At 43.5% G+C, this 25,571-nt stretch overlaps 1 protein-coding gene and 1 long non-coding RNA gene across 8 annotated transcripts in view; one reads left to right on the top strand and one right to left on the bottom strand.

Moving 5' to 3' along the window:
• The window catches only part of LSM14A (LSM14A mRNA processing body assembly factor), a 98,140-nt gene extending 95,676 nt beyond the window's left edge, over positions 1–2,464 (bottom strand). For 3 of the 7 annotated variants that reach the window (XM_070224015.1, XM_023649509.2, XM_070224013.1), the window contains exon 1: positions 1,989–2,324. In XM_070224015.1, the coding sequence (XP_070080116.1) occupies positions 1,989–2,109 (121 nt within the window). In that variant the 5' untranslated portion in view covers positions 2,110–2,324. Of the gene's footprint in view, positions 1–1,988 lie in introns of all 7 variants that reach the window. The other 4 variants (XM_070224012.1, XM_070224011.1, XM_023649507.2 and 1 more) reach the window with 3 other exon arrangements.
• LOC138915877 (uncharacterized) lies at positions 1,239–22,221 on the top strand. Its single transcript, XR_011422287.1, has 3 exons — positions 1,239–1,468; positions 15,102–15,261; positions 20,828–22,221. It is a non-coding gene; the product is annotated as an uncharacterized lncRNA (long non-coding RNA).
• The last annotated feature ends 3,350 nt before the right edge of the window (positions 22,222–25,571 follow it).

Raw genomic sequence — 25,571 nt, 5'->3', positions numbered from 1 at the left:
AGACTGCCACTCTTCATCCAAATTTTGAAAAAGGCAGAATTTCAGATATCAAATAACTCAACAAGTCAAAGACCAAACACCCAACTTTTAGCTCTGAAATTTGAAATAAGTGCCCAGTGTTGACTGGACAGTTATAAAATAGGTTTAGATTAGATACTGATAAGTAGAATAATACCAAGATTTGGCAAGTCCAGTTTTTGAAAACACAATTAAATTCCCAAACCTCTGTTAAACATTAAATAACTCATATTGCTTAAGAAAAAGCATATATTATGCATGTGGGATTAAATATCAAAGCCAGTAAGTACACACACAAACTCAATGATTAAAAAAGTCTTCTCACTGTTGTACTCACATTCTTATCAAGTCATGATACAAGAAACAAAGTTATGTTTGACATATGAATTTAACTATTACAGACTAATAATAGGTTGATTGGCTCCAGAAGCTGTTGAAAAGACAAATTTTTCAAAAATGTGGGTCATTAACAAATATAAACATTTTTAGGTTCTTCCATAAAAAAGTATATTCATGCATTTTTTAAAAGACTTACTACATTAGAAATCTTAAAAATGTGTGGATCTTCTTTGTGAGGAGCATAGGTAACACAACCAACTCACTGATAAGTCACTAAGCTAGGAAGACACCTTAAAACTCAGATTAGGTAAAACAATACTTTTTAAAAAATGGTTAAACCTCTTTAAGGAGAAATGCTGTTTTCAACCTGTATACGGCTCTCACCAAGAACCTTAAGAGAGCCTTTTCCATAATTTCATAAAGCCATAAAAATTAAAACATTATACAGTTAAACATCCACCTGGGGGGGGAAAAAACAAAAAGGAAGGAAACTAAGATAAAATAACTTAAGACTCCCTACTCGCGTAAGATTCGTCCCAACATGAGCGATATTAAAAAGGATCTACCAGAGCACCCAAAAAATGTCATTCTATACTCGTTTGATACTATGAAATGACTCTCCTATCAGCTAAAGATTAAAACCGTTTTCGCAGATGCAGAAAATTTTCTTCCTACCGCTGGACCTCCGTCCCCACCATGTCGCTCCTTCCACACCTCCACCAGATGTGCTGGGAAGATTCCCTTAGTTCTCTCGCTTCCCTCTCCTAAGTACTCCAAACTTGTAAGATTTCCTTTAAGATGAGGAGCTAAAGTTTATTTTCTTCCCGGCTTCCTGGCGGAGCGAAGGCTCAGCACGTGCGAACGGAAACAAAACCCACAGCGACGGTGGCGAAGCTGAACACCCCGGGCAGGGGGACCTCGCCCCCACGCCCCGCACCCCCGTCCCGGGGCGCCCGCCCACCACTCGCATCCGCCTTGTGAACAAGGATCCGGGATCCAGCTTGAACCCCCCTCTCCGGCGGGTTTCCAGAAGCGGGGTGGACGCGAGAGCAGCGAGCATTCTGAGAGCGGGGGTTGCACAACAGCTCCGAGCAGGGTTCCGGCTGAGCAGGTAAACAGCGCGGACGCCGAGGGGATGGGCCCGGCTCGACGGCGCCCGCGGCCACCGCCAACCCCAAGTTTGGGCTCCTTACTTACGGTTCACCTGAGGAACGCCGCCGCGAACCGGAATTAAGGACGGGATTTCTCCCAGGGGTGCTGCACAATCAGCAACTCAGCAGGGACTCAAGCTGGGCGGAAAAATTCTTTGGATACTCAGGCTTTGTTTCGTGGGAGGACGACAGAACCACCGAATTTCGGAGTTGGAAGACACGGGGCTCCGTGTTCTCCGGACCCTCCTCGGGCTTCGGGCCGCCCCGCCCGCCCCGCTCTCGGTCCCGTCGTGCCCGGGTGGAGGCGCGGACCTTCGGCGAGGAGGCCGCGGCCCGGCCCGCGACGCCGGGGCCCGGAGGGAGGGAAGGGAGCGGCCTCCGGAGGACGCCGGAGGGGGCGGGGGGCGAGAAGGCCGCGAGCACGGCGCAGCCCCGAGCGGCCGCCCGGCCCGGCCCGGCCCCGAGCCCGCCCCGACGTACCTTTGGCGAGGGCTACGGTGGAGTTCTCGGTGTCGATGGTGTAGAGGATGCCCTCGTAGCGGATCTCCGCCTTGGAGATAAGGCTGATCTTGCTGCCGATGTAAGGGGTGCCCCCGCTCATGGCGCCGCCGCCGCCGCCGCTCCGGCCGCTCGCAGAGAGGCAGATCCCGCGCCGCTGTCGCCGCTCCGCACGCCCGCTCGCTCCGTCGGCGCCTACAGCAGCCGCCTCAGACCCAACATGGCGGCGGCGCCGGCTCCGCTACCCTCCCCCAGCCTCCCGCCCTCAAGCCGCGGCGCGGCGGCGGCGGCGGCTGCAGCGGCGGCGGCGCGGGGTATGCTGGGCCGGCGAGGCTGCGTTCTCGCGAGACTCGGCCGGCTGCGGGCGGCTCCGCGCCGGTCCGCGGTCTCCCGGAGCCGCGCAGCGCCGCTTGGCCTGGTGTAGCACAGCTGTGCTCGCGCGGCCTGAGACGTGCGCCTCGTGGCGCCAGGACGCCGTGGGCTGGCCTGGAGGCGCGCGCGGCTCTCTGGATCTCAGCTGCGGCCTCGGCCATTTCCAGACCCGTTGTATCTTGTCCTGAGTCCCCTGTCTTCGCAAATGGGAATCCCTCTGCCTGGAGAGTTGCCCACCCGCCCCCCAGCTCCTGGCGAGCCCCTTTAAGACACGGTCCTTTCCCCTCTGAGGCATCTGCGCCTCTCCTGGGGCCCTCATGGCCGCATTACAGCATCTAACGCCCAGAGTACCCCTTCTACTCCCCTTTGCGGCTCCTGGAGCTGGGACTCAGTCCAGTACTTTCAAAGGGTCTCATCCGGGTTCTTGATTTTCAATGCCATTGTACACAAACCAATCCCAAATATTTGTCTGCACCTTTGATCAGTTCTGTGAGCTCCGGATTCACATAAGCCATTGCATCCTCAACCTCTCTAGTTGTATGTGTAACTGGCAACTTTGTCCAAAGCCGTACTCCCAGTTTCCCCTCTAAACCTAACCTTTCCCCACTGTTCACCATTGAGGAAACTGGTACTGTTTACTCAACTTCTCATCAATGGCGTCATCCTTGACTTCTCTCTCACTCCCACATGTGTTTGGACTGCAAACCCTGTCCATTCCACCTATAGAATGTACCCTGAATCTGATCGCTTCTCACCATCTCCATCCCTACTCCACAACAAGCCACCCTTGCTCTGGCCAAGATTATTGCGATAGCCTCCTAAAAAGTCCCCATACCTATGCCCTTGCCCCCAACACAGCAGCCAGAGGGATCTTTTAAAATCTAAGTCAGATCATGTACCTCCTCTACTCAGTACCCCTCTCCCCAATGATCTCATGTCACACAGAGGAAAAGCCAGACTCCTTACTTTGGCTTATAAAGACATGCATGATTTAGCCCCTTGTTGGGGCTTCACCATTCTGTTCTAGCCACTCTTCTTCACCCAGAACTGTTGCATTTCATTCAAATCTCCACTCCAGTGTCACCAGAGATGACTTTCCTTACTGTCCTGTTTAAAATAATATCACCCGCATCACACTACATATGCTTACTCTGCTTGCTGCTTCTTCATACTATTTATCTCTCCCCAAATTGTCTAATTATTTGCATGTGTCTGTCTCACTAGAATGTAAACGTTTTGAGGCAGGGATGTCATTTTGGTATGCTGTATGGTCAGAACCTCGTACAGCGCTGGCCCAGGGCAACTTCTCAGTAAATTGCTCTATAAATGAACAGCTGGATGAAGGCAGAGCACAGGCAAGATGTCTGGTGAGCTGAGTGAACAAATGGGGAGAAGCCTGGCCACACAGTGAGGGGAAAGCAGGGGAGAAGACTAGAGGCTGTGTTGGGCCTGGTGCACAATGGCTTCAAAGGAAGGCTAGGAAATACCTGCTTCAGTGCAAGGTTCCTGCCAGAGAGTTGAGCTTTTATTTCTGTTCTTTCCTCTCGGTTCCAGGCCTGGAACCCAGCTTATCTTCTCATGCTTCCTTTTCCATCTGTACACTGACAATTTCCAAATGTGCATCTTCCTTCGAGGTCTCCCAACTTCCAGGTCACACAAACTACATACTTACTAGATGCAATCATTTGGGTGTCCCACAGGCACTTCCAACTCAACATGTTCGAAACTATCTGCGTCTACTCCTCTCTTCCCCCCCAAATAAACCTGCCCTTTCTCTATGCTTCCAGCCCCCATCACCAGCCCCAGGACTCACCCAGGTGTCCAATCCTCAAAACAAGAATCCATATCTAGTTACACCCAATCAATCACCAATCTTGCTGATTCTGCTTTCTGTTTTGCGGTTCATGGTTTCCTGTACGCTAGGGCACCAGAACTATGCATAAATGCCCCTGACCAGTGTGGTAGCCCAGAGTGTATTATACATGGGAATCTCCAACTTATGTTCTGGAAAAAAGTTGAGAACTGTGACATATATCACTACCATAGCTTCCAAAAACCCAAATCCCATGTTGCTCCCCTGCTTAAGAGCCATTGATGATTTCTGGTAGCCTACAGAAAAAAATTACTTCCCCTTGGGCCAGCCTGGTGGCGTAGTGCTTAAGTTCTCGCATTCTTTGGCGGCTGGGCTTCACAGGTTCGGATTCCAGGCCTGAACATATTACTGCTCCTCAGGCCATGCTGAGGTGGCATCCCACATAAAATAGAGGAAGATTGGCACAGATGTTAGCTCAGGGTCAATCTTCCTCACAAACAAACAAACAAAAAAACCCAAAAACTTACGCTCCACTGAACATTTTCAGCAATAGAAGCTCTAGAATTTCTACATTGGAGGGGTTAAGGACAGGGAATCTAGTTGAAAGGAGAAATGGGGAAGATTGGAGGCTTATGCAAAGCTGTGTTTCTAGCTAGTTTCACTTACATTTGTCTTTGCTTAGTGAAGCTGGGGAGTGGTAGATGGCGGTGGAGAATGTGTAAGAACAGGTCTCCTGCCCCTCACTGTGTTTTGGCGTGGCTGCTGTTACTCACTGCAACTCCCAACATACTTTGCATGTCTTAGGCTCTGGCCACACTGAATTAATTGCTTCCCAAAACATGTGTTTCGAGCTCTCCCTCCTCTAATCATTCCTTCATCTCCTGATTGATATCTAAGGCTCTCAATCTCATCTCCACCTGACAGGCAAGATGCAAAGTCACCCTCACATGATAGATAAAAATGAGCTCAGAATAGATCAAAGACCTAAATGTAAGAGCTAAAATTATAAAACTCTTAGAAGAAAACATTAGGGTAAATCTTTGTGACCTGGATTAGGCACTAGTTTCTTAGATATGACACCAAAAGCTCAAGCAACCAAAGAAAAAATAGATAAATTGGACTTCACAAAAATTTAAAAACTTTTATACTTCAAAGACGTTATCAAGAAAGTAAAAAGACAACCCACAGAATGGGAGGAAATATTTGCAAATCAAGGATATGATAAGAGACTTGTGTCCAGAATATATAAAGAACTCTTACAACCAACAATAAAAACACAAATTAAATTGCCCAATTTAAAAATCAGCTAAGGATTTGTATAGACATTTCTCCAAAGAAGATATACAAATGGCTAAATAAGCTCAGAAAAAGATGCTTAACATCATTAATCATTCAGGAAATGCAAATCAAAACCACAATGAAATATTACTTCATACTTACTTGGATGGCTGTAATTAAAAATACGGACAATAATAAGTGTTAATGAGGATGTGGAGAAATTGGAGTCCTCAAATATTGCTGGTGGGGATGTGAAATAGTGCAGCCTCTTTGGAAAATAGTTTGACAGTTCCTCAAAAAGTCAAACATAGAATTACCATATGACACAACTGTCCCATTCTTAGGTACTTACTTAAGATAATTGAAAACACGTCCTCACAAAAAATCTTGTTCACAGATGTTTATAGCAGCATTATTTATAATAACCAGAGTGGAAACAACCCCAATAGCTATTAAGTGATGGATGGATAAACAAAATCTGGCATATCCATTCAGTGGGATGTTATCTAGCCATAGGAAGAAAAGAGGTACTGATGCATGCTACGACATGGATGAACCTTAAAAATGTCGTGCTTAGTGAAAGAAATCGGACATAAAAGGCCACATATTGTATGATTCCATTGATATGAAATATCCAGAATGGGAAAATCCACAGAGACATAAAATAGATTAGCAGATTAGGGGTCACCAGGGGCTGCAGGGTAGAAGTGTGGGGTAGGGATGGGGAGTGACTGCTAATGGGTGCAGAGTTTCTTTTTGGGGTGATGAAAATGTCTAGAATTAGATAGAAGTGATGGTTGTACTACATTATAAATATGTTAAAACCCACTAAATTATACACTTTAAAAGGATGAATTTTATGGTATGTGAGTTGTATCATAATAAAAAATATTCAGTCTCATCCTATATGACCCTATTAAACTAAGGTTATGTGGCAACATGGGCACATGTTTGTAAGATGATGTTTAAATTAAAAAGCTGAATACAAAATTGTGTGAGCATAAAGACTTTTTTTTTCTTTATTTTCTTTATTTTTTTTGCTTTTTTATTTATTTTTTTGAGGAAGATTAGCCCTGAACTAACATCTGCCACCAATCCTCCTCTCTTTTCTGAGGAAGACTGGCCCTGAGCTAACATCCGTGCCCATCTTCCTCTACTTTTTTTTTTTATTAATGTTATGATAGATTACAACCTTGTGAGATTTCAGTTGTACATTATTGTTAGTCATGTTGTGGGTACACCTCTTCCCCCTTTGTGCCCTCCCCCCACCCCCCCTTTTCCCTGGTAACCACCGATCAGATCTCCTTGTCAATATGTTAACTTCCACGACTATGAGTGGAGTCATATAGAGTTCGTCTTTCTCTGACTGGCTTATTTCGCTTAACATAATACCCTCGAGGTCCATCCACGTTGCTGCGAATGGGCCAATTTTGTCTTTTTTTATGGCTGAGTAGTATTCCATTGTGTATATATGCCATATCTTCTTTATCCAATCATCAGTTTCTGGGCATGTAGACTGGTTCCACGTCTTGGCTATTATAAATAATGCTGCAATGAACATAGGGGTGCAAGGGACTCTTGGGATTTCTGATTTCAGGTTCTTAGGATAGATACCCAGTAATGGGATGGCTGGGTCATAGGGTATTTCTATTTTTAACTTTTTGAGAAATCTCCATACTGTTTTCCATAGTGGCTGTACCAGTTTGCATTCCCACCAACAGTGTATGAGGGTTCCTTTTTCTCCACAACCTCTCCAACATTTGTTGCTCTTGGTTTTGGATGTTTTTGCCAATCTAACGGGTGTAAGGTGGTATCTTAGTGTAGTTCTTCCTCTACTTTTTATATGTGGGACACCTGAGACAGCATGGTGTGCCAAGCGGTGCCGTGTCTGCACCTGGGATCTGAACTGGCGAACCCTGGGCCACCGACACGGAATGTGCGAACTTAACCGCTGCACCACCGGGCAGGCCCCGAGACTTTTTTAAAAGAAAAAAATGGGCAGCATGTGAAAATAAAGCAAGAAAGTAATAACTTCAAATTGCTGTTGTATCAAAGTATTAGATAAAAGATTTTATGGTAATTTTTTCTCTTTGTGTTCGTTAGATTTGTTTGGTTATCTATTGCTGCGTAACAAACTGCCCTAAAATTCAATAATTTAAAACTATTATTTTATTATATCTCACAACTTTATGAATCAGGAAGTTGAGCAAGGCTTGACTGAGCAATTCTGTTCCACGTAGTGTCAACTGGGATCATTAGGTGGCAGCTTACCTGGTCTAGAGGGTACAAGATGGCTTTGCGCACATGACTATTTGGCAGGAACAGCTAGAAGGCTGGGACTTCTACGACACTGTGAAGCCATCTTACCACTTTAAACTGTCAATTATCTTATTTGTGCGAATGTTCTCTTATTTGTGTTGAGTCTCTCTTAACTAGCAGCCAGATGCATGTTCTAAATGATGCAAAAGGAGAAGCAACTAACATCTACTGGAGGCCTACTTTGTGCCAGCTATTGGATCAGTCATGTTACATACATCAGAGGATCCACATCTTACATAGGGTTGAGTTCTAAACCCTGCATGTGTATTAGTTGGTTCTTCTCAGTAGTAAATGCAGAGACAGGAGTGAAAGAGGTCCATTGCAGGTAATGCCTGTGAAAGAGAAAAGAGAAAAGAAGCAGGATTGAGCAAGGAGACCCCCAGACTGTACTGCAGATCTGACAACCTAACAGGGAGTCCTGGAGCAAAAATTACTCTCTAGAATAGACCCACATCAGGCAGAAATGGTCAGGCCCTAGCACACCTGCTATGCTCTGTCATTGGCTGGGACTGCCCAGAAAGAGGGTTGATTTGGATTGAAAGCTGTCAGCTAATTGCACTCCAGCAGCATAGGAAGTTCTCTCTTGAAGTGGGTCAACAGTACCCTAAAGTCTTAGACTGCGATCACATCTTGCTTTACCAAGAGTTGGCGCACTTGGTCACTAGATTAGTTTCTCTTTTATGAGACTTTACATTCTTAGAGAGCTTTTGAGATTTTCTATTTCTTCTTAAATCAGTTTCATTAAGTTGTGTTTTTCAAGGAATTTGTCCACTTGATCTAAGTTGTGAAATGTATTGGCATAAACTTGTTCATAATATCCTGTTAATGTCCTTTTAACATCTGTAGGCTCTCTAGTGACACTTCCCCTGTAATTTGGGTCTTCTTTCTTTTTTCCCTTTATCAGTCTTGCCAGGAATTTATCAACTTTATTATCTTTTCAAAGAACCAGATTTAGTTTAGTTAATTTTATCTATTGTTTGTTTTCCATTTCATTGACTTCCTCTGTTATCTTCATTTCCCTCCTTCTACTTATTTTAGGTTTAATTTGCTCTTCTTTCCCCAACTTCTTAAGGTGGAAGCTTAAATTATAGTTATTAAACCATTCTTCTTTTATAGTATGAACATTTAAACCTATCTATTTCCTTCTAAGCACTATTTTAGCTGCATCCCACACAATTTATTATGTATTGTTTCCATTATTGTTCAGGTAGAAATATTTCCTAATGTCCTATTGTAATTGCTTCTTTGACTCATAAGTTATTTCAAAGTCTGTGGCATAATTCCCAAATTTGGGGGAATTTTCTTTTGTTAATAATTTCTCATTTATTTCCATCATGATCAGAAAGTATGCTCTGCGTGCAATCCTTTGAATTTATTGAGACTTGCTTTATAGCTCAATATCTTGATGAATGTTCCATGTGCACTCGAAAAGAATGTGTATTCTGTACTTATTGGGTGTAAAGTTCTTTAAATGGTAAGTCAAGTTGGTTGATAGTGTTCTTCAAATCTTCTGAATTGTTTTGTGTGTTCATTCTTTCAGTTACTCAATGAGGTATGTTAAAAATCTCTATGATTGTGGATTTATGTGTTTTTTATATCAACTTTTCTTCATTTATGTTATTAGGTGCATGTAGTTTGGACTGTTACTCTCTCCTGTTGAATCAACCCTCTTATAGTTATGAAATGTCTTTCTAGCTGGTCCTTGTCTTGAAGTCTACCTTGCCTGATACTAACAGAGCCATAACTGCTCTCTTATGACTAGTTTCTGCTTGGTATATCTTTTTAATTCTTTTAATTTCATCTATCTGTATCGTTTTTTTATAATATGTGCTTTGTAATAGCATATAATTAAATGTTTTTTTAAAAGATTTTATTTTTTTCCTTTTTCTCCCCAAAGCCCCCCAGTACATAGTTGTATATTCTTCGTTGTGGATCCTTCTAGTTGTGGCATGTGGGACGCTGCCTCAGCGTGGTTTGATGAGCAGCGCCATGTCCGCGCCCAGGATTCGAACCAACGAAACCCTGGGCCGCCTGCAGCGGAGTGCGCGAACTTAACCACTCGGCCACGGGGCCAGCCCCTAATTAAATGTTTTTATTCAGTTTGGTAGGTGCTAACTTTTACTTGCAGCATTTAGTCCATTTACATTTAATATAATCACTGATATGGTTAGGTTTAAGTTTAACATCTTGCTATATGTTTTCTTTCTTCTATCTTCTTTTTGTTTCTTTATTCCTTCTTTTCTGCTTTCTTTTGTATTAATCAAATATTTTTTATTTCTTTTTTCCTCCTCTATTGGATTTTTAGCTTTAACTTTTTGCAATTATATTAGTGGTTGCCCTAGAGATTATAAAATGCATTTGTAATTTACAGTAGTCTAGACAGAATTAGCTTTTTACTACTTTGCAAACAAGTAGGAACCTTAATACAATATAGTACTTAATACAATATAGTACTGTTTATATTCTCCCTCTGTGTTATCATGTATTTTACTTCTGCATATATTATAAGCCCCCACAAGACATTGCTGCTTTCTGTTTTAAAGAGCATATATATATATATGTATTTTTTTTAAAGATTGGCGCTTGAGCTAGCATCTGTTGCCAATCTTCTTCTTTTTTTTCTTCTTCTTCTCCCCACAGGCCCCCAGTACATAGTTGTATATTCTAGTTGTGAGTGCCTCTGGTTGTGCTATGTGGGACACTGCCTCAACATGCCATGTCTGCACCCAGGTTCCGAACCGGGGAAACCCTGGGCCGCCGAAGCAGAGCATGCAAACTTAACCATTCAGCCACGGGGCTGGTCCCCAATATATTTTTAATATAATTTTTAAAATAACCTGTTATGTTTACCCACGTAGTTATTCTTTCAATGACTACTCAGTCATTTTATCATTCTCCTGAATGTGATGAGTCTTTTTCTCTGGCTGAATTAGGGTTTTTCTCTTTATCTGTGGTTTTCAGAAGTTTGCCTGTGATGTCTTTAGGTATGGTCTTCATGTTTTTCTTGCTGGCTTGAGATTTGCTGCACTTATTGGATCCATGGATTGATATTTTTCAACAATTTTGGAAAGATTTCAATAATTAACTCTTCTTGTTGTATTTCTTCTGCCCCACTCTCTCTCTCTCTTTTTCCCTTCTGGGTCTCTAATTACACATATGTTAGACCTTTTGATGTTGTCCTATATGTCTCTCTTGATCTGTTCTTTTTCTTTTCTTTTTTTTCCTCTCTTTGCTTCATTTTGGGTAATTTCTTTTTTTTTTTAAAGATTTTATTTTTTTTTTCTTTTTCTCCCCAAAGCACCCCAGTATATAGTTGTATATTCTTCGTTGTGGGTCCTTCTTGTTGTGGCATGTGGGACGCTGCCTCAGCCTGGTTTGATGAGCAGTGCCATGATTGCGCCCAGGATTCGAACCAACAAAACACTGGGCTGCCTGCGGTGGAGCGCAAGAACTTAACCACTCGGCCACGGGGCCAGCCCCCATTTTGAGTAATTTCTATTGAACTTTTTGTAGTTCATGGCTCATTTCTTCTGCTATTCCCAATCAGCGACTCATCCTGTCCAGTATTGTTTTTCTTTAGTTCTGCAATGTCCATTTGGATTTCTAAAGACCATCTATTTTTCTGCTGAAAATCTGCATCTTCCCATCCACTTTGTCCATCTTATCCTCTGATTTCTTTAACATATTTATAAGAGTTATCTTAAAGTCCTTTTCTGCTAATTCCAGAATCTGGGTCATATGAGGATTTGCATGTATTGATTGTTTTTCTCTTGGTTATGAGTCACATTTCTCTGCTTCTTTGCATCTCAAAATTTTTTATTGTATATTTGAACATTGTATTTAAAAGAACCAAAGTGACTGGAGCAAATATATTTCTACAGAGAGAGCAAATCTTTTCCTTGGTCAGTGTGCTAGGATGAGTGGCTGATCATTCAGATCCAATTAAGACTTGAGCTGAATTAGGGCTGGATTGCGGCTTTAGCTAGTTTCAGTTCACCTGGGCTTCAAATGTCTTAAGGGCAAGATATGATCTGCATGTCTTAGGGGCCCCTCCTTCCAGGGGGACGAGGACTCAAACATCAGGAGTTGATGGTGAGCGCTCTCTGCCTTTCAGTCCAGGCCCTAGCCTCCTGTACTGCCACTCATTTAACCAAAGAGGAGGAGGACTAGCTCTGTGTTTTGGGTTATTATATATTCTCACCTGTTGCTCTAGCCCACAGAGATGTTTAAAGTATTGGTAGTTTCTAGCCAAGCAGAGCCCTCTGACTGGGGCAGGCCCTATTATCTACCTGCCCATGTCCAGACTTGGCAAATGCCCCTAGTAGCCACTAATCTTTTCTCACTTTTGAAGTCTTGTCTCCCTTCTCTAGAGTTTGGTTCCTTTACACTAATTTGTGATATCTGTAAAAACAAATAGGATATTTTACTTTATCCATTTTTCCCTGTCTTTACAGTGGAAGTGGTGGTCTGTTATGACCTTTTACAGCCTAACTGGAAGTGGAATTTGGCAGATTTTTTGGCCATATTTATATCCACTGGGGATATGTCCATTATACCCTTAGGGAGGACCTCACAGGCAGTTTTTCCTCCAAAGTTGGGATAGACTGCTAGTGCTTCAGTTCAATGACATATGACATTGTTGGCTTGCATTTAAGGATTACGTTTTTTGGAAAATATGTCCCTTCAAACGCCAGAACCACTCTCAGTACAGTGAGATTTTTATTTACTCATTTTATGAGAGACACACTGAAACTGAGACAAATTAATGATGCTTTGGAGGATGTCTCCTGTATCATATTTGCTCGGGGGTGCATGCACATTGAGTGGAACTGTTACTGACTTCTCTCTCTCCCGCTTGCTCTTTTCAGAGCATGATCATTGAATTTACGTTATTAAATGCACAAATGATACACTGTCATTGTTTGCTGCCTTTTAATTAACAGTAGCCCTCTGAGTTACATGTTTTCATTCCTAAATTTAAAATGAGGAAACTGCGGCTTAGAGAAGTCAAGTAACTTAGATCCAGGATTAAGATGAGAATCATGGATTTCAACCAAGTCTGTATGATTTCATTATATATGTGCTATACACTATTCTAGAATGGCAAAGAGAATTTTTCATCAAGTGACAATTCAAGTAGATGGCACTGCTTGCCTGGAGATTTGTGTTGAAAATTCTGATGTTGAGTCTGAGACCATCAGGACCTTGTGAAAATGATCAATTATCAGCATCTTCAATGGACACAGGGTGGAAGAGAGGTGAAACCAGTTCCAAATCTCTATCTATACCATCTGCCTCCTGGTAAATGCAGTGAGAGTACATATGGTAAAGTGCTTTGTAAACTAAATAGCACTATATAATTAGTTATATTATTCTTATCATAACTCAAATATTTGTCAATAGAAATAGGTAAGAAGTGTATGTGATTGGAAAGTAAGAAAAATCATGGAAATTAATGTATAATGTATTTATTTGTGGAAAAATATGTCTAAAATGCTAATCTGATGATGCCAGACCTGGCCCTTAAGCCCACCCCTCAAAGTCCTCAATGGCTCTCATCTCTCTCTGTTCTTAGAATAACCTTGGGTCTGTTGTTCACAAGACCCTGTGTGAATTGGCTCCTGCTTAACTCTTCCGTCTCACCTCTTGCCATTCCCCTGTATTGTCCCCCATTCTCTCCACTCCTCAGCCTCTGATCTACATTCCAGGAGCCACATTAACCTCCTCTCAGATTCTCCCTCTGAGCCTTCCCACCGCAGCTCTCCGTCTAGATGTCACTTCAGTCCAGGAGCCTTCTCACTGCTGTCCTGAGAGCTGTCATCTGAGAGAGTTGCTCCTCCCACATGATCCTATCTAACCTGTACTAACTCTGCCTTTCCACCAATCACACTGTAGTGCAATTATCTATTTACTTGTCTATACTACCTGGACATGACCCTCAAGGACCTGGTCAGGGAGGGTGCTACCTCCCTGGTCAGGCACACCAGTTGCCCGGCACCTTCCTCCTCTGACAGGGACAATAACACTTCCCAGAAGCCTTCTAGGACTAAGGGCTCTTTACTCAGTAGTTATCCCCTTGAAAGAGTCTTGGCCCAGGAGGCTTGGACGGCCAGCTCCCTTTTGACAAAGCAGGCAAGTCCAATGGTGTTCCTCTCTCTCTGCCCCGCATCTGTGCATTCAGGCCTTTCTTGGCCATTAGATGTATATTTCTCCCAAAACAAGTGCCCTAGGAAGCAGGAAAGCATGGCTTTACTGACTCCAGAGAAGAGGATGGGACCTGCTGGTGGAAGAGCATGCCCTGTGGGTTCCATGTTCCCCAGGTGGCCCGCCTACTGTGGCTACACTCCTTTGGTGAGTCTTTCTAGGCCTTCTGTCTTGACAAAGTTTCTCTTCCTCCTGGAGGAAAGAGAAAGTCTTGATGTGAGACTGTGTTTTGTCGAGGAATAAATGAGACCTGGGTGGATCCAGCAGGCAGAGGGATAGCCTTGATCTCCTCCTCAGACCAGAGGTGGCGAACGGGGCCAGACCATGACTTACAAAGAGCAGAAGCAATGACCTGAGCAGAAGGGATTAAGAGGAGGTGAGGCACAGCTGAAGGTAAAGTGAACCCAGTGCCATATAACACATGCGCTGTAGGCTAGGAGGAGAGGATCGTGGAAAAGACAGAGAAAACACAAGCACAGACAACAGAAAGATCAAGTCAGACATGTGTGGATTTGGGACCCGGCAAGGAATGATGAAGAGAAAGCCTGTTTCTCAGGCCATATTTGGAGATTCCCGGACTGACCATGACCTCCAGCCATGCTTTGGACTGCAGGAAGAACCCTGCAGGGTCGCAATCAAGAATATCCTATCCAGGACCGCAAGAGGAAATGTGCTGAGTGCCAACTCAAGGTCTGAGAAGATTTCAGACAAAGTGAAAAAGAAAAAGAAAAGGGAAAATACAGAGAGAGAGAGAAAGAGCCATTTCCAAGGAACAACCCTTGCCCTAAAGAACCCCCACCCCTACCCTCTGGGGACTGACTTCTCAGGAAATAGTGGTTGCCAGGAGATGAGGTGCTGGCCGGCCAAAAGAGACAGCTCAACCGGCGGTGGGTCAGTTGTGTCTTCACCATCAAGTGAGCAGTTGAGTCCACCTAGCCATCCCAAAGTGACTCTCCTCTTCTTGATCGTGTTACTTTGGCGATTGGGGGAAGGAGGTGGAAGGGTGGCGCTGGAGTCCTGAGCACCTTCTCTGAGCTCTTTGGCCATTTTTCCTCCAAGTGTAAAGTTAGTTCCTGATCAGCTCTTCTCGTGTTCTTGTGTTTGGATAGGTATGTCTCAGGATGGAGAGGGGCTTCCTTGACAATGGCCGGTCCGAAACCATCGCCAAGCGGGGCGCGCCTTAAGAAAACCCAGGAGAGACTTCAATGAGGAAGGACAAAACAGTTCACACTCAGCCACACAACTGAAAGAGAGCAACATAGCCACGAGGTGACTGTGAGGAATGGGGACGGCAGGGTGCCCAGGCCCAGCAGGCAAGCCTCGTCCCTCCTCCGGGAGGGGTGGCTCCCTGGGCTCGGCCTGTGGCTCCAGGTGCTGAAGGCCCTGGTGAGCAAAGCCACCCAAAAGCACACAGGCAGTCTCCTCTTGGGCTCACAGGGCAGAGCTCTTTCGAGACAGTCCCAGGCACAGCGTCAAGGCCAACTTGAGGAAAGGAGACCCCTGCTAGGCTCCTGACCCTGCTTAGTCAGCCAGGTCCTGCCCAGCCTTGCTTCACTCTTGGGAGCCCCAAGCACACAGCCATCTGTCTTTTCATCTCTCCTTCTTTCCATCTATCCATGCATCTGCAGCACCCACTGGAGGACACAGGCCACAGCCCCCCTGGAGCACAGACCACAATGTGTGCCTGCCCGCCACCAGATGGCGCTCCTGCTCCCTCAGAACCTGGGGACACATCGCTTAGCAACAGTGGTGGTCATTGTGAGGCCAGAGGCAGTGGTTGCCCGTGCCTGAGTAGTTGGGGGCAGGCTTCAACTCCAGGAAGCTAGGCTCTCAGAGGATGGGGAGAGGAGGAAGGATGGGAGAGGGTTCAGGTGGGAGAGCTCGCCTGCCTTCTCCTGAGTTTCCCTGAGATCCCTGACCTCTGGTTCGATGCCGCCCTCACAGTTCCTGTGGTGGTGGCTGGACTTGATGGCGAGAAGCAGATACATTGGGCACCTCTGTAGACCCGAATCCTGACCTGGGGGGGTGGGATTGGGGGATTGGGTCAGATTGAGGGGGATAAAATCTGGTGAAGCAGGGTCCATAAAGATCCCTGAGACTTGCTGGTAGTGAGTGTCATGTCAACTGAAAATCCATGTCCATGAGACCAGTGCCTCCTCTAGACAGGGGCAGAGGAGGCCCATGCCCTGGTGCCACACTCCAGGGGACCCTGCCTCTCCCAAGGCCTTCCAGGAAACTGTTGCAAACCCCTTCCTCCTCCATCCCTTTCCCCACCTTTGTCCCCCTCACTCCTCCCACCACCACCCCTACCATCCTTAGGGTACCTGGGCATGGCCGTGAAGGGCACTACTTCCCAAGTAGGGCACACCAGTTACCTGGCACCCTCCTTCTTGGACAGGAGTGATGATATTTCCTAGAGGCCACGTTCCAGGGCTCTTTTCTCCATAGTTGTCCCCCTGACAGGTTCTTGCTCCAGTTAGCGGGGACTGCTAGACTCCCTTTGACAAAGCAGGCAAATCATATGATTCTCCTCTCTGTCCTTCATCTGTGTCCTTGGGGAGAGGGCCATGGAATACCTCCCTTTGACGTGTGTAGAGGAGGCCACTTCCTGGCTGCACAGTTTAGGGGAGTCTGTCCCTTCCTGTGCTTCTCTGGAAACATTAGAAGTTCCTCTTTATGTCTGTAGGCCTGACCAAGTTGAGCCTGGCCATGGGGGGTGCTGCCTAAGTAGGGGCAGCAGTTTGGGCAGGCACTTTCTTTATTTTTCAGGGTCTCTTCTACCTCCCAGAATCTTCCGTAGCCAGGGCTCTTTTTCTATTACTGGCTGTTGTTAGAGTCTATCTTCAGGTAGCTGTAACCCTGGGTGTTGTTTTAAAAAGGAGAAAAGACAGATGTTACTAACGTCCCTGTTCCCTGCATGTATTTACATCACGGGTTGACTAGGTTCTGACTTTCTCTTAATGGTTCTTACAACCTCTCTAGTCTCCCAACCCCTCTCTTAGCTGTTCAGAATTTCTCCATGAGAAATGCCCTTGGCGTCAAAAAGAATGGGTACCACCTACATAAAGGGCACATTCCAGGGTGCTGGAATTTCCTCCTGAAATGAAGGAAATTCTACATGCTTGTTGGTTTTCTCTGACTTTCTTGTTTTTCTCGCTGACATGTGCTTTCCTTTTCCATGCACATGCTGCCTAGTAGAGTTCATATGCCTTTCATTTCACTAATTTGTAGGGGTGGATGGCAGTGAAGGGGGATTGGTGATGCCAGACCCTGCCCACTGCCTGTTTCTCTCCTACCTACTGCTTACATATTCATTCGGCAAGTCTTAAGAGTGTGTGTTTAGTGGAGTTTCTTTCTCTGTAGGAAATATTAAGACTTTTATTTTACATATTATCTTCTACAGAAGAATTAGGCCTTGATAGAATTAGATTCCATATATATATATCTGATCTTGAAAGATGTACTTTTAATACAAGGTGTCAACCTTCAAAAACAGAAACCAGTTTAAGAGGCAAAGCATTTATTTGGAATCAAAGAATTGCAATTTGGGGAGCACAGATTCGGGTAGAAACCTAAATAGTGTCCCACTAGGGAGTAAAAGTCCGGCGCTTTTAAAGGTAAACAAGGGAGGTTGTATAAAGAATTTTAATTGGAGTTGGAGGCAGGGAGCTAGTCTTGGATAACGTTGATTGACTATTGATTCTATCTTCAGAAAGTCCACAATCCTCAGTCTTTATGATCAGGATGTCTGTTCTCCTGTGGACTTCTCAAACAATTGCCTATAAAACAATTGCCATTTTGGCCCAGTCCAAGGTTCAAGAGAGCGAAGCAGTTTCTCTGGAAAGGCCTCCAAATCCATTTTAAAATGGCTCCGCTAAAGTCAATTTTGACAAAGGCAAAGTAGAAGCTATTTGTTCTGGTGACTAAGTGAGGAGAACTTCCATTAAGAGAATATCAGGCTTAGGTATTGACTATTTTTATAACAGCGAGTTTTAGATTAAGAGAATACAGTAGTAAGAACCGCGTTGGCTTGGAATTTGCCTGTGTGACTTTGTGTCAGGTGAAACTCTACAAGCCTTAGTAGTCCTTGGTGGTTAATAGTCTGATTCTGGAATTTGATCTCACCTGGGTCTTAATTCTAGCTCAGTCATTTACCACCTGTGGGCACCTGGGCCATTTACTTAAACTCTTTTTGGAATTTTTTTGTCATCTTTAAGATAGTGATTTTGTAGTTGTCTTACCAGGAGTGCTTCCTCTACCTAGTATTGTAAAACGGAAGGCATATAAATCTGCCCTTCTGCTAGTGTTGATTGCACATGTTAGCATAACATGTAAGCAGTAAGATTGCCCACGCCCACCCAGGTTATTATTTTGAAACAGTATAGAATGTCTGGTGGATAAAAAGAGATTCTCTTTAATGAATGCCCTGTTAGGAGTTGGAGTGTTGGTACTGACAAATTCTGTGCAATAGTGCTGTGTGGATCACAGACTGGGGCTTCAATAAAAGCCAATGAGTGCCACCCAGTGATGACCACTGGGATTTTGGAACAGAAAACTTCCATATAGGAGATAACTAGCTGACTGTTGTGCCTTGAGATTGCCCCTATGACTGAAGGACATAAAAGAATCCTGAAACCTTAAATACCCATAATGTCTTGGGTGACGTTGGAGAAACACTCTTAACAAGGAAGGTGGCGACTAGAAGAATTTCATAGTAAAATGGAAATGGTTTGTGCAGGAACATGCCACTGGGGCAATGCACTTAAGAGATACTTCCTGTATTCATAAGCAGGGCTTCTTTTCCCCTCGGGCTGACTTTGGAAATATGCGAGGAGCTGCCAGATCCTATGATCACATGGGCAATGCCCTATGAACAGCTTTGTATTGATCAACACAGAGCTGCTTGGTTTATGAATGTTGGTTCCAAGATGAACCAACAGCATCCTGTTTGGAAGGTCACCACTCTGATTGAAGAAGCTGAAAACAAACTAACTCAGTGGGCTGAATTACATGCTATTTGCCCTGCGTTTGGGTTTTTACACATGGGCAGTGGCCAGTGAGGTGCCCATATGGTCAGGTAGATGACAAATGGAAAACTGGCTTATTAAAAAGATCCCTAATGGGGCATGACCCTATGAAAATCACTGTAGGAATTTAGGGGTACATTAAAGTAGGACATATGAGTACCCATCAGAAGACCCTCCTTCTAGGATTGGAAGTTGATTGGCAAGTGGATATACTGGTGTGCTCACTCGAAGTGGCCGACTGAGTCTATAGAATGAGTGGACATGGGGTGCTCCAGCAATCCAGAGATGGGCTGAGTCTGGACATATTCCTCCTGCACCACCTGAGGCATAAAATGCTAACAACAACTATTCTGTCAGCCAGCAAGAAAGAGACTGTAGAGGGCTGGTGGGCAGCCTCTCTGCAGTGAAGACCTCATACATAGCTGGCAAATTGGACTGAGGCTGGTAGTCCATGGAGGCTACAAATGGGTTCTGACAGGAATAGATGCTTACTTGGGACTGGGCCTTTCATATCTGAGAGTAGATGCAAATGCCTAAAATCCAATAAAAGGACTGAAACAGAAGATATTGTACCAATTTAGACTACTGAGTTACATTTCTTCAGACCAAGGGATACATTTTCAGTCCATAATGTCCAAAAGAGATATCACATCAAGTGGACATATCATGTTTCATATCATGAATAGCAATGGTTTGATAGAGAATGGGGACAGGCCATTGAAACACTTGTTGTCTAAAGCAGGGGGTGGGGAATAAAGGCATGAAGGGTTGGCTTACATTCCTTCAGAAGTGTGTGCTCACACTCAAAATTAGGAGGGCCAGTGGAGGGTCCCCAATGGATGGATTCCTCTGCTCTTCTGGGGAATCTGGGGAACAGGGTGTGGGGGAGGATGCTGGTACGATTATACAATCCTTCCCCACATCACCTCAACTTTCTTTTTTCCTACCTGATGTAGCAGTCCAGGACCAGGGTGCAAATCTGGGTGCTGGAAGCAGGGATGATCCTTAAGCAAATAACTGTAACTAGGCCTTTAAACCTTTATGTCAGAATTCCCAAGGGCCTGATAGAGTGGGTTGTACCTTCACTCCATCTGGCAAAACTGGGCTTGATGGGGAATGTGTCTGTATTGCCTAGTGATCCAGATATCCCATTAGCTCTGTATCAATATAAGCTTTCCCCATATAACAGGAGCGGACTGAAGGGGAGGCACTTTCTAGACTAGTGTATTAGTTTGCTAGGGCTGCCATAACAAAATATCAGACTAGGTTGCTTAAACGATAGAAATGCATTTTCTCACAGTTCTGGAGGCTGGAAGTCCAAGATCAAGGTGTCATCAGGTTTGGTTTCTCCTGAGGCCTCTCTCCTTGCTTTTGCAGACAGTGTCTTCTCAGTGTGTCCTCACCTGGCCTTTTCTCTTTGTGTGCATATCCCTGATGTCTTTTCCTATTTTTATAAGGACAGTGGTTGTCTTGGATTAGGTCCCCACACTTATGACCTCATTTTACCTTAATTACCTCTTTAAAGGCTGTATCTCAAAATACAGTCATGTTGGAGGTTAGAGTTTCAACACATGAATTTTAAGGGGCATAACTGGTATTGTTGCTAAAAATCTGGACCAGCCCAATGCCTGACCCTAACATCTCTTACAAAGGTAGAAGAGTTTTAGTAAAATGATAGAGGGAGAGAAGGGGGAATAATAACTGAGGGTAAAGGAAAGAATGACTAAGTGGATTATGCAGTGAGTGAATTCAATATTACACTGGTGTCTCAAGAAACACTCAGAGTAATAGAGGGTATTGTCTCTTAGGTCAATTATAATAGATGCATGAAAGGGTGAAGCCATATGTTGCCACGACCACTCATGCTTTTGGAACCTGAAAAGTCAAATTGAAGCCTGAAAACCTCAGTGACATTACTCTGGAAGATGTTTTGGTCATACAATATGATGATGGACTGGATACATTGTTAATGACCAAATGGGACTCTAATAATTTGCCAGTATCTTTTGACTTTTGTTTTTCATATTGCATCTGCTGTGATGTGGTATAACACTGGCCTTGTTGATAAAAGTAAACTACCTTATGTAAACAAGCCTTATGATGGGACTGGTGTTGATGATCAAATGTATTGGGAGCTTGAGCTAAAGCCTCCTTAGGATGTACTACTGATGGAAAATGACCTGAAGAAGAACTGGATTTAGCCAACCATCAACTAATTTCTATGCTAAACAGTTCAGCATAAATTAATTATAAGGTACAAATAGTGGTTGATCAAGGGGGAAAAAGAGTAATCAAATTAGTACAAAAATATGAAAATGTAAAATGGCTTTATAGAATGGATTAGTTATTTCCTTAAATCTATCCCTACCTCACACTAGCTCCTCAGAATATAAGACAAAAGATGATTGTTTTGCTATGAGAGTCTTAGCCAAAAGCCAGGAGGTGGCCTGTGTAGTAAAGAATTTAACCTTACCCAAAAGAACGTCTGGCATTTGCCCTTGGCTCCTGGAAAGTATCTTTAAGCCTTTGGAATGTCCTACCCTATAAAAGCATCTTTGTCTATCTGGAGGTGTGGGGCCATCCAGAGAGTAACCAAGTGTTTGAAGGTGGGAGTTTTGAGCTAGACCAACTGTAATTTAGGCTGGGGACTTGGGAACTTTTGGTGATTTCATATCATTTGAACTCTGGAGGGGATGGAGCCTGAGGTCAGCCATGTGGACAGTCAACCATGGAGTCCCAGGAAAGACTCTGGACACTAATGCATGGGTGTTTCCCTGACAATACTCAGTGCATATTGTTGCACAGCAATGCCGGGAAAGTAATACTGAGCCTGATTCCATGAGGAGAGGACAACTCGAAGCTCTGCATTTGGAACTTTCCTGGTCTTTGCTCTATGTAATTCTTCCCCTGGCTGATTTTAATTTGTGTCCTTTAGCTGTAATAATCTATAACCATGAGTATAAAAACTTTCACTTAGTTCTGTGTCCTTCTAGAAAATTATCGAACCTAAGGGTGGTCTTGGGGACCCTCTAACTTAGAAGAAGAACTGGATTTAGCCAACCATCAGCCATCGTAATAAATTAGAAGTGAGGGTACTCTTGTGAGCTGTTCCTAACCTGGCAGTTAGCTAATTTTGCATTAAACTATTAATGGAATTGGTATAACTATTCAATAATTTGTCAGAATAAAGAATAATCAGTTTCTCTGAGGCTCTTCTGGCTTTCACTAACAGTTTCCTCAAAGGCTTTCCAGGTTTGCCCACTCTCTTGTTTTTATGGCAGCACCCCACTTCCATTTGTCAAAACTCATGAAACTTCATACTTAAAAGCAGTGCACATTATTTTGTGTAAGTTATACCACACTAAAGTTGATTTAAGAGATACAGGATGGATACAAAAATAACTACAATTATTACATTGAAAGACATCAAAGAGATTTCAGTTTTGGCAAAGAATGGGAACTCTTATAAAAGGAAAAAGATCCAAATGGTATTGTTACTACTAAAAATCAGGGTTCTCTTGCCTGAAGCCTATTAAAAACCAATTAATTATGGCATCAGCTTTTAGAGGATAAGTCAGCTTTATTCTGCGAGGTTGATCTGCAGGGAGATGGGGGGGGGGGTGGGTGTGTGCCCTCAGATCTGTCTCCCAGATTCAGGATTTGGGGCAAAATTTAAGAGGTTAGGGAGAAAAGGCTGGCATGTGGAAACACTGGTGGGGCAGGTTTTGATAGGTGGGCTTCTAAATGTTTGTGACAGGGTTCTAAACATTTACAATGAGGTTCTAAACTTTTATGATAGGGTTCTATACACTTATGATGAGGTGGGGAGGGAATATTAACACTGGGTCTTCTTGAATGAGGGACCCATCACTTCTGATAAGAGCCGGACTTTTTTTTTTTTTTGAGGAAGATTAACCCTGAGCTAACTGCTGCCAATCCTCCTCTTTTTGCTGAGGAAGACTGGCCCTGAACTAACATCCATGCCCATCTTCCTCTACTTTATACGTGGGGTGCCTACCACAGCATGGCTTTTGCCAAGCGGTGCCATGTCTGCACCCAGGATCCGAACTGGCATACCCCAGGCCACTGAGAAGCAGACCGTGTGAACTTAACTGCTATGCCACCGGGCCAGCCCTGAGCCTGACTTTTAAGTACCAGTCATGTCCTGGTCCTTTGGTTCCATGTGGAGGAGAATCTTTGGTTCCGAGGCTATTTCAGGTCAAGATTTCTTCTTCTGTGCATGCTCTGGCTACATGACTTTGCAAATTTTCTGAAAAGCAGTTCTTAATCACTCTGTTGATAAGAGATGGGGCCTGTTGAACTGGTCCTGGAGGGCCCGTGGTTACAAGTCCCCCCATTTTAGTGTTCATTTCTCAATCTTGAGGGATATAGGGTGATGATTGCTCTAGCTTCTTTCTCCTAACAAGGAGCATAGGTTGTTCCATCTCATTGAACCAGTCTCTTAGTAAGATGGTGATGCAGGTGGGCTTCCAAAGTTAGGCGTATATCATGTAAAAAAGTAATCAGGTATTTAATGAGGAGTATTTCTAGAGAAACAAAAAGGAAAACAAAGTTAATGGTGGGAGCAAATTATAAACCAGTTTCTGAGCCCAGGGACCAGCCAATCAAAAGGTTTCCAAATGTCAAGGTCATAGCATCTTTTGCAGTTTGAAATGTCTTTGATGATGTCACCAAGTGTTCAGGTATCTTTCTGAGTGGCTTACACAGCAACAGGCATGAATTGCTCTTAAGTTTATGTCAAGTTGTCCAGATTCAGTTTTCAGGGCTTCAGGAAAAAGGGTAGTTTCAGTTCTCAATGATTCCAAATGAAAGTGATGGAAAAATTTGAAAACATCAGTTTGGAGATTTGTAGCCAGATATTTCAAGAGACTAGAATTCAGGATCCAGTCCAGTTTATAGATAGAAAACAAAAACCTCAAAGACAATTACCAGAACTAGAACTTAATATCCATGAATGTGTACTATAGTTTCTGTTGAAACATAATTTTTCTCTCCAAAATCATTTTTACCAAACATAGCCAAATTAGAACTAATTGGTTGCCAAAATAAGTCTAGTTTCAATAAACTTGGCCCAATTATTCACATAAGTACAGCAAAAATAGCAGTTGATCATATAGGCTCTTTTAAATCTGCTTTGCTAGAACTTTTCACAAGGAATCTCAGATTGAACTTTAAAGGCCTCTTGAGACCAGGAAAAACCAAGCCAAGGACTTGTTATCAGACTCTGCCTGCAATACCTATAGATTTGGGTGAATTCCTTTCTTCTCTTGAGGTTCTCCAAAATATCCTGAGATTCTGTGCACCTATCAATGAAGTGACCTTCTTTACTCACCTGGTAAGACTTAGGGGAACCTGTAAGCCAGGTACAAGGCCAATATTTCCAAGTGACTTTATTCCATGAAGTCAATCTTTGTCCCTTAGCTGTCTTGTTATATCTGAGTCTGCTGGTTTCTCTCAAGTATGACATTCCAGTCAAAGCTCTAGCAATATAACTAATGTTTTCCCTTGTGTCCTGTTATGAGGAGAACAGATTCTTATTGAACTTATGCAAATAACTGTATTGCCGTGAAAACAATGCCACTCACTAAGAGTTTCCAAATTCTGGAAGGATCAGGTAGGGAGAAAAAAGATAAATGTTTCAATTCTACTTACAAAGGTGCAATTTACCAAATTGCTATAAGTTATATTTAGCTCAGGAGAACAGAGAAAAAGGTCTCCTTAAATCTGGAAAAAACAAAACATTAAAAATCAGCAATATCTCAAATGAAAAGTCATAAAAATTATGATCATCCTCATCAGTTCATTCAGTCCCATGTAACTGATTCTTGATCTTTTTGAGTGTGTGTGTGAGGAAGATTAGCCCTGAGCTAACATCTGTGCCAGTCTTCCTCCACTTTATATGTGGGTTGCTGCCACAGCATAGCTGATGAGTGGTGTAGGTCCACACCCAGGATCCAGACCCATGAACCTGGACTGCTGAAGTGGAGCACACCAAATTTTAACCACTACATCACAGAGCCAGCCACTGATTCTTGATCTTAATCTTCTGTTAGCAGTTTGATGAGGTCATCAGTTTCTCCATTAGAGCTGTGTAATTTCTTACCCAGCTCAATTTTATAATCTGAAATTTTACTAGAAAGCTGCATTCTAGAGCAAGTGTCAGAGTCCTTTCCATGAATCTCTCTGAAGATGAAATACATCTGTAAAAACATCAGAGTAAAACAACAACTGTCTGCAAATGACAAAAGACTCAAAAGGGGCAATTGACAAAGAAACTTGGCTACTTCTGTGACATATAACACTTCAAGATAATAACTAGAATTATGGCTGACAACCAGCACAGATCAGAATTTTAGGAATGTTATATGATTTTTAAAACACTTATATTAATGACATTGACCCACACAATGTCGTAGGTCCCTATGAAACAATGCTTAGTTATCCATTTAAACATGGTGACAATTAAAGATTTTCAGGTAAATGCATAAAATTAAATAGCTGTAAGAAAAACCTTAGTACCTGTGATTAAAG

Source organism: Equus caballus, chromosome 10, assembly GCF_041296265.1.
Source record: "Equus caballus isolate H_3958 breed thoroughbred chromosome 10, TB-T2T, whole genome shotgun sequence".
In the NCBI taxonomy this organism is placed as follows: domain Eukaryota; kingdom Metazoa; phylum Chordata; class Mammalia; order Perissodactyla; family Equidae; genus Equus; species Equus caballus.
The sequence above is the reverse complement of the archived record's forward strand: the minus strand, read 5'-3'. Positions and strand labels throughout refer to the sequence as shown.